Here is a 13437-nt window from a genome sequence, read left to right on the forward strand (position 1 = left end):
GACTAGGTGTTTATATTGTAAACTCTTTATTGAAAAAATGTTCATGCCAGTAAAAAATTATGTACTGAAAAGTAAATTTTATGGCTACTTGTCTGAATGGACATCTAGGAAAAAAAGTTAATGTAGAATTCTGAAGGCACCCTTATAATAAAGAGTGAATGGATCGAGTAATTATATTTTCAGCTTGACATGTTGTTTGCCAGGCTTGCCCTGCCACAGATTCCAGAGGACATTGACCTCAGAGATGAGAGTCTGCTCAAAAACCTTAATGAAAAATGTGTCAGAAGTCTAAATGGTCAGTATTTTGTACAATGATCTGTAAAATAATCTGTTCCACTGTGTATGATAAAGACACATTATGCTATCGGATCATAGTTCTTATGTTCTTTTTTAGCTCACCTGAGCTGAAAGCTCAAGTGAGCTTTTCTGATCACCCGTCCATCGTCCATCTGTCTGTCAGTCCATCTGTAAACTTTTCACATTTTCAACTTCTCAAGAACCACTTGGCCAATTTTAACCAAACTTGGTACAAAGCATCCTTGGTGAAGGGAAGTTTAAATTGTTAAAATGAAGGGCCAGGTCCCCTTCAAAGGGGAGATAATCAAGAAAATATGAAAATTGGGTGAGATCATTAAAAAATCTTCTTTTCAAGAACCACCGGGCCAGAAAAGCTGAAACTTATGTGGAAGCATCCTGGGGTAGTGTAGATTCTAAATTGTTCAAATCATGACCCCCGGGGGTAGGGCAGGGCCACAATAGGGAATCCAAGTTTACATTGAAATATGTAGTAAAAATCTTTTAAAATCTTCTTCTCAAGAACCACGGGGCCAGAAAAGCTGAAACTTACATGGAAGAATCCTGGGGTAGTGTAGATTCTAAATTGTTCAAATCATGACCCCCAGGGGTAGGACAGGGCCACAATAGGGAATCCAAGTGATACATTGAAATATGTAGTAAAAATCTTTAAAAATCTTCTTCTCAAGAACCACTGAGCCAGAAAGGCTGAAACTAACGTGGAAGCATTCTGGTGTAGTGTACATTTTAAATTGTTCAAATCATGACCCCCAGGGGGTAAGGCAGGGCCACAATAGGGAATCCAAGTTTTACATTGAAATATGCAGAAAAAAATCTTCTTTTCAAGAACCACTGGGCCAGAAAGGCTGAAACTTATGTTGAAGCATTCTAGGGTAGTGTAGATTCTAAATTGTTCAAATCATGACCCCCAGGGGATAGGACGGGGCCACATAGGGAATCCAAGTTTTACATTGAAATACATAGTAAAAATCTTTAAAAATCTTCTTCTCAAGAACCACTGGGTCAGAAAGGCTGAAACTTATGTGGAAGCATCCTGGGGTAGTGTAGATTCTAATTGTTCAAATCATGACCCCTGGAAGAAGGGCAGGGCCACAATAAGTACTACAAGGGGGGGGGGGGGGGGGGGGAGAGAGAGAAATCAGGTGAAAAACAGCAAGGCCAACATTACTCAGGTGAGCATTGTGGCCCATGGGCCTCTTGTTTAAGTTTTTGCCTGTCATCTGCAGAGACCCACTGTAGTTAAAGCAACTTTGGAAAATCTTTTCAACATTTGCAGAACCTGCTAGAATTTTGATATTGATTTCTTAAATACAGTTGAACCTCATTATCTCAAACTTTGATATCTCAAATCTATGGGTATGTCAAAGTGTGTTGAAAGTCTCAACCACTTTTTCCTTATGTATTTTAACCTTGATATCTTGAGTCATCAGGTATTCCCAAAGTTTTTCACAGTCCTATCGGGTTTGAGATAATGAGTTTTGACTGTACATGTATTTATTAGATTTTTCCATCATGTCAGTTTATTGATTTCAGGGTGTAGAGTTACTGATGAAATATTGCATCTCGTACCCAACAAGCACAGCTTTAGAATGGCACTGAGAGCGGTAAAGCTGTGGGCTAAAAGTAAGTATTCTGTCATATTGGACTTCTGTTTATTTTGAAGTCATCTGACTTCACTTAGGTGACCCACTACAATTTCAGCGTCAGTATTTTGACCATTGTTATTGAACTTCTTCAGCTCACTTATGATATAGGCTCTAGAAAAGGCACCAAGCTTGCTTGATTGTGTTGGCTCTTAGTTTATATTATAGAGAAGATTATGACTGAGAAACTGAGTTGACATCTTTCTACTGCTTGAGAGGCTTTTTAGGTCACATTATTTTCCCACCAAACCCCAATGAGGGATCTGTGTAGATCTATCAGATGTCTGGTGACTATAGGCAGATTTTTTAATTCTCTTTGGGTGTTGTTATTCATGTCCATAGTTTACAGAATGGAATTAAGAGAAGTACTGAAATCTCATCTTGAAATAATACATGTATTTCAACTTCCAAAACAAGTCGAACATACCATAACTGAAGTGTAAAATCCAAAAGTTCCCAAACCCCACCTGCTGGTATAACAGCAAATGACATGAGCCTATTTTCATAATTATAAATGCATGAAAAACAAAGCCAATTTTTTTCAGTTATGTACACAAAATTCTGATATTCTACAGTGTTTGTACAATTAAGCCATGTTTATCCGGATGTTTGTGTTCCCAAGCAAACTGTCCAGATTAATGAATCATTCAGATTATTGAACCATTCTTGGTATATATAAATTGTTCCCCACAAAGTTTGTCTGGTAAGGGTGCACCGATAAACTGTTTGACGGTATATCACGGTATATTTTTCCACGGTTCAATTCACGATACACTAAACTGATATCGCGGTTCGGTTCAATCGGTCCAGAATTATCCCTTCTGTCTGTTTTATACCCTTCATTACTATTTCAAAATGGCTTCCAAGCAAAACGTGAGGTCGCCGAAAATGCATTTACGGCAGTTAAACTCATCTCCAGCATCTTACAGACCTCAGATTTAACACGGAGAAGGACTTAATGTGATTATAAGTTAAAGCGAGCAAAGTGCCGCTCGTCACTGCGAGCTCTAACGACAATGCCTGGGTGAAGAGAAAATTCGGACTACTGCACATTCATTCAATAGAATTTTTTTCCGCAGTAATTCTGGACCCACAATGCATCGCTTGTTGTTCTCACTGCTAACATCGTTCGCGTGGTAACAACAACTAAATATTCACGAAAAATAAACTCACCTTAATTTAATGGATATTGCATACAGATAGTACATCAAACGTTCATTGTTAAAATTTTTGCACTTTTCAAACTTCGTTTATGGAAATGCTACTAACATATACGGCATCATGTGATGTCACAGTCTAGACGATCCAAATGTCTTGTGCGGTTTGAAGAGGCGGATCTTAAAATTAAGTACATGTAACAATGCGCTCGCCGAAACGGTCGCACCATCAACATATTAGATGTTAAGACAAATGCTAATCCTTTAGATCTAAACATATTCTTTGGTAATACACGATATTTCATCACGTGTGTATTTCGATGAAAATACGCTGTCTTGTTGACTAAAACGTATTAACACGAGAGATATGACAACTGGTTTTCTACGTAAATAAAAGGAATAAAAGAATGAATGTCTTCCTTTTTCATTCCAATTTAAAAAAGGAAGATTATTAGGAAAGGTCCCAATAGTTCCCTGTAAATGTTCATCATTGGTTTAGAATGTTGTCACAACTCAAAGATCTACCCAAAAAAAATATGATGACAAACTTGAAAGACTTTTTAACCTTGTCATGTATCGTAATACGTATCGTGAACTGAATACCGTGATACATATCGTATCGTGAGGTTAGTGTATCGTTGCACCCCTATTGTCTGGAAAGTGAAGTGCCTGGATTATTGGTATTCAGAATAATGAGGCTGAACTGTTGATGTGTGTTAGAATAGAATGTTCTTTAATAAAATATGTGATCTGTGAATGATTGTTTGTTCCAGAGAAAGGTATATACTCCAATGCTGTAGGATTCCTGGGTGGCGTCTCCTGGGCTATGCTTGTGGCTAGAGTCTGTCAGCTATACCCTAATGCAGCCCCTGCAACTCTACTGCACAAATTTTTCATGATCATTCATAAATGGTAAAAAGAATACTTGTGTGATTAAATAATTTTTAGATATTTTGTCTGAGTTGTTGAATTAAACAGTATTTCAATTTTTTTGTGGAAATTCATTTACCAGCATTTTATTTCATATTTGATCAAAAAAAAAAAATGATTTGCTTGATTTATTAGAATTGATTAACAAGTTCAACAATGATTTAATTTTGAGGTCTATTTACATGAACTTTGTAGGGAATGGCCTCAGCCTGTGTTATTAAAACCCTTACAGCATGAGAACAAATACAATCTCCAATTTCCTGTGTGGGACCCAAGAGTGAGTATGTCCAAATGGGTGTCTGAATGTTAATGTCTGGATGTTAAATAGTTGTCTGGATTTTAATGTCTGGATGTTAATCAATCTGGATGTTAATGTCTGGATGAAATCAGTCTGGATGTTAATCAGTCCAGTTAAATAGTTTTCTGGATGGTAATCAGTTCAGTTAAATAGTTGTCTGGATGTTAAATAGTTTTCTGGATGTTAATCAGTCCAGTTAAATAGTTTTCTGGATGGTAATCAGTCCAGTTAAATAGTTGTCTGGATGTTAAATAGTTTTCTGGATGTTAATCAGTCCAGTTAAATAGTTTTCTGGATGGTAATCAGTCCAGTTAATTAGTTGTCTGGATGTTAAATAGTTTTCTGGATGGTAATCAGTCCAGTTAAATAGTTGTCTGGATGTTGATGTCTGGATGAAATCAGTCTGGATATTAATCAGTCCAGTTAAAGAGTTGTCTGAATGTTAATTAGTTCAGCTAGGCTTTAAATAGTTGTCTGGATATTAATCAGTCCAGTTAAATAGTTGTCTGGATGGTAATCACTCCAGTCAAATAGTTGTCTGGATGTTAATCAATCTGGATGTTAATGTCTGGATGAAATCAGTCTGGATGTTAATCAGTCCGGTTAAAGAGTTGTCTGAATGTTAATTAGTTCAGCCAAGCTTTAAATAGTTGTCTGGATATTAATAAGCCCAGATAAATAAATATATACAATCCCTGCTTAAAATACATATAACATTCAGATCAGTAAAAACTATTCTATTTGGAAACAGAGACCAATAGTAAGTAAAATTAATTTATATAAAGTTTTGACTTCTTATGTTACAGGTAAACACCTCAGACAGATTTCACCTCATGCCTATCATCACCCCAGCATACCCACAACAGAACTCTACCTTCAATGTCACTCTCTCCACACGCAGCATCATGACAGAGGAACTCAAAGATGGTGAGAGTATTTACACATCAGTTTACAAGTAGAGTTCATTATGATTTATAATTGTAGGTGATCCTTGATGATAGGGATTGTTTTAGTTCAACCTGCAAAGATTTTAAAAATGGTTTAAGTGCCATCGTCAGGGTTTTGTGTTAGTGTTGTTTGAGACATTTTCTTACGAGATAAAATTAATTCATCATTTTAAAAAAAATTGTCTTAGATCATTGGTGTCGCTGCAAAATCTCAGGACTAAGTACACTCATATTTATGCATTGGAGTTAATTTCTTCAAGACGCATTACACCCTAAAACCTGAAAATATAACTGCAATGGAATAAAGTTTTTCTCTAACTGAAGAAGATTATCTTTTATAAAGGTTGATGCTGTTCATCACTAGATTTTTTTGTATTTACAGGGCTAGAGATTGTTAGCAAAATTTATGAGAATAAAGATGGCTGGAGCACACTTTTTGAGCCCTCAAACTTTTTTCAAAAGTACAAGTATGTTGAATCTAATGTTATTCCTTTATTCCATTATTCATGTGTTAAAACTCAATTAAATATGAGAGATGGAATGAGATTTAAAATCTCAACATCTGCAGTGGGATCAGAAATTTTATATCAATATATGTAAATCCCAGGCCAATCCAACTTTTTTTTCCAATAGTAAGCTTCCTTCAGTATTAATGATATTTTGCAAAGTTAAAAAAAGCTATAATGAAAATAACAAATTAATTATCAACATACAAATCTTAAGGATAATAATAATAAAGTTGTTAAAACACTCAGTCTAGCTAAAACACAATTTTAGATGTTAAATAGCTTCTTTAGTAAGGAAATGGTGAAAAGTGAATTTGCTTACCAATTTATAATTAAAAAATGATCCATTATCCCTGCCTCTGGGTGGGTAGTGTTTTTTAGTTTTACTCCTAAGGAGATTGGAAAATATAAAAGGAAAATGAAGAGAAAGTTTACTTTACGTTTAAGCGTGTACTTAAGGCAGAAGTTGGAATTTTTCTAGATATGACAAAATTCAATCTGTATACCATCATAGCTCTTGTGTTTTATAGTACAGTAATTTGTATTTGTTTTGATAGATTGTGCATTTTGATGTCTGTGTCTTACATTTGTATTGCAGACATTATATAGTTTTAACAGCAAGTGCATTGGAAGAAGAGCACTACTTAGAATGGTAAGCTAAAATATTGTGACTTACTACCTAGCTGACTGTTGACCTACATGTATTTGTAGAACTAATTGTAGAATGAACTAGGTTTGATAAATCTGGTTGCCATTAACGTCATTTCACAATTTTACAGGAACGGCTATGTGGAGTCAAAAATTCGATTACTAGTGGGTAATCTAGAGAGGAACCCATGTATAAAGCTGGCTCATGTAAACCCCGCCCCTCTAGGTCCTCTGAATGAGAGGTGAGTACAGTCAATATTAACGGCATAGAAAACCTCCAGATATATATGTACATTTTGTAGAGAGTTTCAAATTAAATAAGTTGGTTTTATCAGTTTCATAATGTACAGTTAACCTCTTTTATAACACATCTTAAAGGACTGTGATAAATTCTACGTAATAACCAGTGTACATTGCACACAGAGAACACCTACAAGAATGTGTTGTACATAAGCAGTGTTCTTTTTTCCCAGCGAAAGTCAATTTTGCTATTAATTATGCAAATCCTGTATTTAATTATTTTTGATAATTTTAGTGATGGCAAACACTTATGCAGATGGTTCATTGGGCTGACCTTTGTAAAAATTGAAAATCAGAACCAAAATGTTGATTTGACCTTTGATATACAGTCCTTTACAAACACAGGTGAGAGTTTATTTCATATAACACAGAGGTGTATTCTCTTTTTATTAAACTGAGAAATTCAGATAAGTAAAACACTGTACAGAGAAGCTATGGACTTCTCATTGCAAGCAAGATTAAAAGGTAACTTATATAAACACAGCGATTTCCAAATGTTTGTTTCTACCATTATTATAATCTTCTTCCAAAAAGTGAAAGATATTAATTTGGGTCTGTATGAACATACATGTACATTTACTAGGGGTGAAACGATACACCTCCTTCACGGTTCGATATGTATTGAATAATTTTGTCTCGGTACAGTTATTCTCGATACAATACATTTTGATAGAAGGAAACAAATTCAACCTTGTTTTATGCTTTCTTTTACTAAATCTAGTCACTTAATTTACGAATTTTTATTTGCAAATTGACTAGAAGAAATTGATTAGAATTTTTTGACTGTCAAAAATTATTTTACAAACTATCAGTCATCAAAAATTTACGTTTTCTATACTTATTCATACTGAGTAACGTGTTTTACCTTATGCCAAACCTGACTGAATAACGATCCCGAATGAAAAATGAACCGAACTGAAAATTAGAGATTTTGCACCGTGTATCAAACTGAGAAAAAATACCGCGGTGAACCGTTTCACTCCTAACATTTACTTATTTTGATTGAATTTTAAAAATGAATTATTACTTACCTAACCTTTACACAATTTTCAGTTGAAAAGCTTTATTACTTTCTCTCAGCTTTTTGTCTGGAGTCCAGCTGAAGTAGAGGGGAATGTCTGTTAATGTCTGTGAAAATGAGGGTGAAGTCACAAATTGGTTTCTTTGTTGTTGTTGGATTTTTTTTTTTTTAATAACATGTATTTTTCATTATAGTTCATAAACATGCATACCATATCAAACTCATGAAAGACGGAATGAAAGTGGAAATCAAACATGTAAAAAGGTGAGTAAAGTACAAATTAATTTAGGTAAGAACAGAGAAGTTTATAGAATTAACAGCAAGTATTTATATCCATGTATTTACTCTGTAGGAAGCAGCTGGATCTTTATGTACCACAGAAAATTTTACTACAGTGTAGAAGGGCAGCTGCAGCACAGGTATGAAGATTATATGTGGTAATTAAAAACAACTTATCACTCAAATCTGAATACACGTATGTAATACACACTCAAATTCAGTGCACACCCCTACATTTAGAATTATTTTTCTTGAAAAATGTGTGCACAAGAGAAAAAGAATTAGCTTTAGCAAGGTATTTTTTTTTCATTAAAATCAAAATGGCATCAAAATTACATGTACTTTTCATTGTAAGAAGGGTTAAAGGAATTTGAAAGAATGGTTAAAGGAATAAGTAGAATACTACATGTTTTCTTCAAATAGTTTGTAATGAATTACCGTCATAAAATTGTCAAGTTATTAAAGGCAAATTCTGTCAAGTTATACTCCTAAAGGTATGCTGGAATTGTGTTGAAATTTTTCTTTTGCAAAATAATTAGCATTCTGGCAAACTTTTAAATGAGTGAATAGGGGGATTATGTACCTTAAATAAAAGTATGGTCAGTGCTAACCACCAGTAGTTTGTTTTGACCAAAATTGGTTCTTGAGCAAGTTCAGCACTGAATAAAAAATGCACTCCCCCCACCACCACCAACCCCCCCCCCCCAACCCCCCCATTTCTGGGTCAAAAATCTGTGGAAAAGGTAAACAGTGCTAACAAAACTTCAGTTCTTGAGAATAACTCCTGTTTTATAAAATCTTTACTTGATAGGACATTCATAGACTTATAAACTGTTGTCCATTTCAGTTCAGGAATATTTATTGAATTTAATTTTATTACAGGAGCATAGGAGTAGTATTGGCAGTGCCAGTAAATCAGAATCGGGTCAAGGTCTTCATCACAGTAGGTCAGACACAGAACTTGTCAGGAGTAATTCCATGTCTGTTGACCTCTCAGAGGATTTAAGTCAGGACCCAGAATCCAGTCGAGACTCGGAGAAGTCTACCAACTGTTCCTCATCTACCAGTAAAGAAGTCATCAATGGTGATATACGGAAGGTGAAATGAATTACTGTATACATTTATGAACAGAGGACATGGTATTGAGGATGTCTTGAAGTGTTGTCAGAACTGTGTTCAATGTATTAAATATAGGCATTAGATTGACACACATTGATGTTTTGTTTCCTTATTATTAACAGGTCGTATCAACCTCCCCTGTTCCCTCTGACAGTTCAATGCAGAGTCCTAATTCTAAACGGGAAGCTAGCCCCACAGGGAATGAGAGTCCGGTCAAAAGGTCAAGGTCGCAGGATGAACAGGTTTGATTTGAATTTTTTTTAAATCTCAACTATCCAATATATTGATTATTAGGATAGTGAAACAAGGTTCTTTCCACTATTTAGTATTGATCTCTTACTAAGGTGAATATTTTATAAATAAGAAATTATCTCATGCACAACACTTTGTATAGTCTCAATGAAAATTCTCACATTAAAGTATTCATGGCATTGTGGACTTAACATTTAGAACTGGGACAAAAGTTAAGGAAACAAACCAAAAAAAAAAAAAATTGGAAGTTTATTAAGGGATGGAATTATTTATGTTGTTTGTGTTTTATTAGAATGTCTTGGGTTCACCAATGCACATTGACAACTCAGCTCTTAGTCCAAGTAGAAAAAGGGAAGGGTCACCAATCAGGCCAGAGTGCCAGGTCAAGCGTGCAAAATCCGAGGAGGCCACATGTCAGGTATCCTGGCCTGCTGACTAACTGGGGGAAAATGTCTTAGGAATTCTCTTCTCTAACTTTTTAGACAATATTGTGCATGCAGTAAGATTTCTTTATAAGAGAACCATGCTTTCTGGTTGAGTCATATATGCATGGGGTATGACTGTAAATTGAGTCTGATGTTCTTTGGCTTAAAATTCTCAAAATTTTAGCAATAAAAGGACAAGAGATATATATAAGATATCAAACCTTTATAAGGGTCTATATACAGTGGGACCTCGTTAATCTGGATGCCTACATCCCACACGAAATCATTCAACATAAACACATGCCATTTTCATGATTATCAATATCTTTTTCTACAGACTCTAAATTTTTAAAAATACCTTGAAAAAATGCAATCGGATTCTATATGTAACGCCAATTACATTTTTCTTTTCTAAAGTAATGTCATTCATTTATATAGAATTATTTATTCTTTTAAGAGCTCTCTATTCACTGCACACTAGAGAGTTGTGATTTTGTGGTATTTTTATGCAGATAGAGTGATCTGCCCTTTGACCAAGAATAAAATAATTAAAATAATTAAATTGTGATCAATCAAGCATTCATAACACTTTAATAGGCCAAGATGAATAGATAGAACACTTCATTTGCAGGTATTTTGCCCACTTAAGTAAACAACAGTGATTTATGTTCATCAGTACTTCATTGTCTGAGAACATTTTTCCTGGGGCTAAATGCAAGGCACCCTATGTTGAAAATGTGATAGATAAGCTCAATACTTACACCTTTACACACTATAATTTTCTCAATGTCCAAAAAATATTTTCCTCTAGTGTATAGAGGGTCCTTAAACTGTCAAATGAAAAGAAAAATAAAGCGTTTCAAATACATTTACGTTTTGAGATAAGAAATGGAAAATCATATTTTGTAAAACTCAAGACCACTACGAAATCTCGTGATTTTTTTCCGTTTTATTCACAACTCTCCAAAATTTTCTGAAATTTATAAACCATTAGCAATTTGATTCTGAATGGATTCATATTTAATTAATACACAGTAGAAGCTAATTTTTATTCATTGAGCTGCATCAAGTTCAATTTCAATTTATTCACCCAAACCAAATAAAAAAGATGTGTGTTTTATTTCAGGTAAACACACACTAATTATAGACACTATTGTTTAGAGGTCACAGGTAACCCCCTTCAAACTGACTTCACGGGTTATGTTTTTACCTACTGCAAGATAAGTGTGAAAAAGTTGTTCGTTGAAAAATTACCATCCGGATTAACGGGTCATTTTTCAATGAAATATTACGTTTTGTAGTAAATATTAGCTGTTCGGATGTGGAACATGAAAATCCGGACTAATGAGGCAGAATAACCGGGAAAAAAATCAGTTCCCAAAAAATATAGCCCAAAAGTTGCAGCATTCGGATTATTTGCATCTGGAAGTTGTAGGGTCCGGATTAATGGCATCCAGAAGTTGTAGGGTCCGGATTAATGGCGTCTGGATTAATGTGGCACCACTGTACATATCTGTTGGTGTACTATTTAACATGTAATTTGCCCTTGCCAATTCCACATCTTCTGTGTATTCCTTTGATATGCCAAGTCTCCTTTTTATAGTTGGAATTCTGATACCTCATTGTACATTCACTCACAACAAGACTGTGCATTAAAAAAAAGCTTTGATCACTTTTTTTTTCATTTGCAATTATTAAGAGTTTTAATTTGAAATCTACAAGCTTATCACCAATGATGAATACAAACTTATCAATCACCTAAAAGTGAATATTAAATCACAAATCAACTTGGCAGATTATCAAATAGTGCACCAACTAGCAAGTCATGGCTGCTTTTGAAGATTCTTCAGATGTGAAACTAGAAAAATACTGCTTATATACAATTACAATCCCTGATAATTCTTAGTCATCTTAACCAGCTCTGGCATTTTTTGATTTATTTAAGACTGCCATGGAATCTCCTATGCATGTGGATGAAATCACACCCCTTAAACAAGATGAAGGATCAGAAGTAAAAAGTACCAAAACTGTTTCAAATCAGGTAAAATATTTCACAGGTCATTTTGGAGTATTATTTCCAAGTATAGCATATATTGCGTTCCTACTGTATTTTTTAGTTAGCCTATACTTTTATTTTATTTTCTAACATATTGCCTCCAAGTATAATTCATTGCTGCATTTGTAAGGTAGTTATAAATCAAACTCCCACCTGATTATCAGTTTAATTACCAAATTAAACAAATCTTAACATTTATTCATGGTCTACTTACATTTATGACAAAAATATATGTTGATGTAATCAGTTGTGTGTAGAAAAACTCTGTTAGTGTTATCCTATTTCAGCATGTGAAGAGACTTCCTAGTGCAGATGTCCCAGACTTAATGAGCCCGCAAACCAATCAGAATTTACCTGTGCAGGTGATACCAAATAAAAACATTCGTCTCAAGCTTAAATGATTCTGTGACAGTAGAGAGCAGGTTAAGTTTCACGTCCGTAAGATTGTTCAGATGTGAAGAAACTGATAAGAGGTCGTCCAAGTGCTATCCCATTGTTTCCATTGTGAAAGGAAATTGCATTGAAAAGAATTAGTGAAACAACCAAGTTTCCAACAAATAGCAGTGTAGAGTCGGAATGTCAGAGCAGATATATTCTTGTGTTAAAAAAGTGTGTTAATTTTGTATGTCTTGTGTGTAACGATAAAGTCATTGCAAGTATGTGTGAGTTGTTGTACATTTCTGACATTCTATAAAAACGTTTTGAAAGAAAAACAGGTGTGTAGAAAATCACTGTAAGGTATTTCATTTATTAAAGAGTTATCAGCTCATTATATTTTTGATGATAGATTAAAGAAAAAAATTGATCAGTTCTGTTAAAATCATCTGTATTTTATGGCTTAACAGACACATGTTAATGTTAATAATTTAATCAGATTCTCAGCTATAAGTGTGCTAGATCCATGTATGTTTTCTTCATGAGCCGGCTTCTCGCATATATTATGCATCATCACGTCAGTTATTTCATAAATGCCAAAGTCTCATTTGGGTTTACTTTACCTTTTTTGTACATTGATTCACATTTTCTCCTCTGTTGCGATGGGGGAATATCGATAGAGTACACATTTTCAAATTTAAGAGCAATATATATTATATGAACTGGTTTTTTTGTATTGTGTTATCAGTTCAGCAAACATATTTTTAATTTCACTTAATAGTTTAAGTTATTGTCAAGTTTGTTATTTCTGCTTTCACCCAATATTCTCACTGTAGTGACCCATATACAACTTGTGCAGTTTTTATCTCACCTCAAGGCAGTCAGGATGGACTTATGCTATACCCCTGGCATAGGCATTAGTATTGGCATCCATCCTTGTTAAAGTTTAAGAAAGTGACGATGAGCCTTATGTTGACCAAACTTGCATGGATGATGCATCTAGGGATGTACACAACCAGACATTTACCAGCTGAGTGAGCAGGTTAAAGGCTATGGAGCAAGTTCATTAATAAGTAACTACATGTACATGTGTAATCCTTAATGGGACCAAACCTGCATGGATGATGCATCTTGTGATGCACACTGCCAAGCTTGCTCCAGATGCT

At 34.5% G+C, this 13437-nt stretch overlaps 1 protein-coding gene across 1 annotated transcript in view; it reads left to right on the forward strand.

The window, feature by feature from the left end:
* The window catches only part of LOC133173426 (poly(A) polymerase beta-like), a 17668-nt gene extending 4677 nt beyond the window's left edge, over positions 1 to 12991 (forward strand). Inside the window, exons 7-22 of the mRNA XM_061308414.1 lie at positions 184 to 295; positions 1849 to 1938; positions 3889 to 4027; positions 4241 to 4322; positions 5150 to 5270; positions 5673 to 5757; positions 6395 to 6448; positions 6576 to 6686; positions 6980 to 7089; positions 7960 to 8029; positions 8118 to 8184; positions 8927 to 9142; positions 9286 to 9405; positions 9708 to 9833; positions 11786 to 11881; positions 12184 to 12991. Coding sequence (XP_061164398.1) covers positions 184 to 295; positions 1849 to 1938; positions 3889 to 4027; positions 4241 to 4322; positions 5150 to 5270; positions 5673 to 5757; positions 6395 to 6448; positions 6576 to 6686; positions 6980 to 7089; positions 7960 to 8029; positions 8118 to 8184; positions 8927 to 9142; positions 9286 to 9405; positions 9708 to 9833; positions 11786 to 11881; positions 12184 to 12297 — 1713 coding nt within the window. The 3' untranslated portion in view covers positions 12298 to 12991. The remainder of the gene's footprint in view (positions 1 to 183; positions 296 to 1848; positions 1939 to 3888; positions 4028 to 4240; positions 4323 to 5149; positions 5271 to 5672; positions 5758 to 6394; positions 6449 to 6575; positions 6687 to 6979; positions 7090 to 7959; positions 8030 to 8117; positions 8185 to 8926; positions 9143 to 9285; positions 9406 to 9707; positions 9834 to 11785; positions 11882 to 12183) is intronic.
* Positions 12992 to 13437: the final 446 nt, after the last annotated feature.

Source organism: Saccostrea echinata, unplaced genomic scaffold (assembly GCF_033153115.1).
Source record: "Saccostrea echinata isolate AGI-Se365-2 ecotype Australia unplaced genomic scaffold, CSIRO_AGI_Sech_v1 ptg000002l, whole genome shotgun sequence".
In the NCBI taxonomy this organism is placed as follows: domain Eukaryota; kingdom Metazoa; phylum Mollusca; class Bivalvia; order Ostreida; family Ostreidae; genus Saccostrea; species Saccostrea echinata.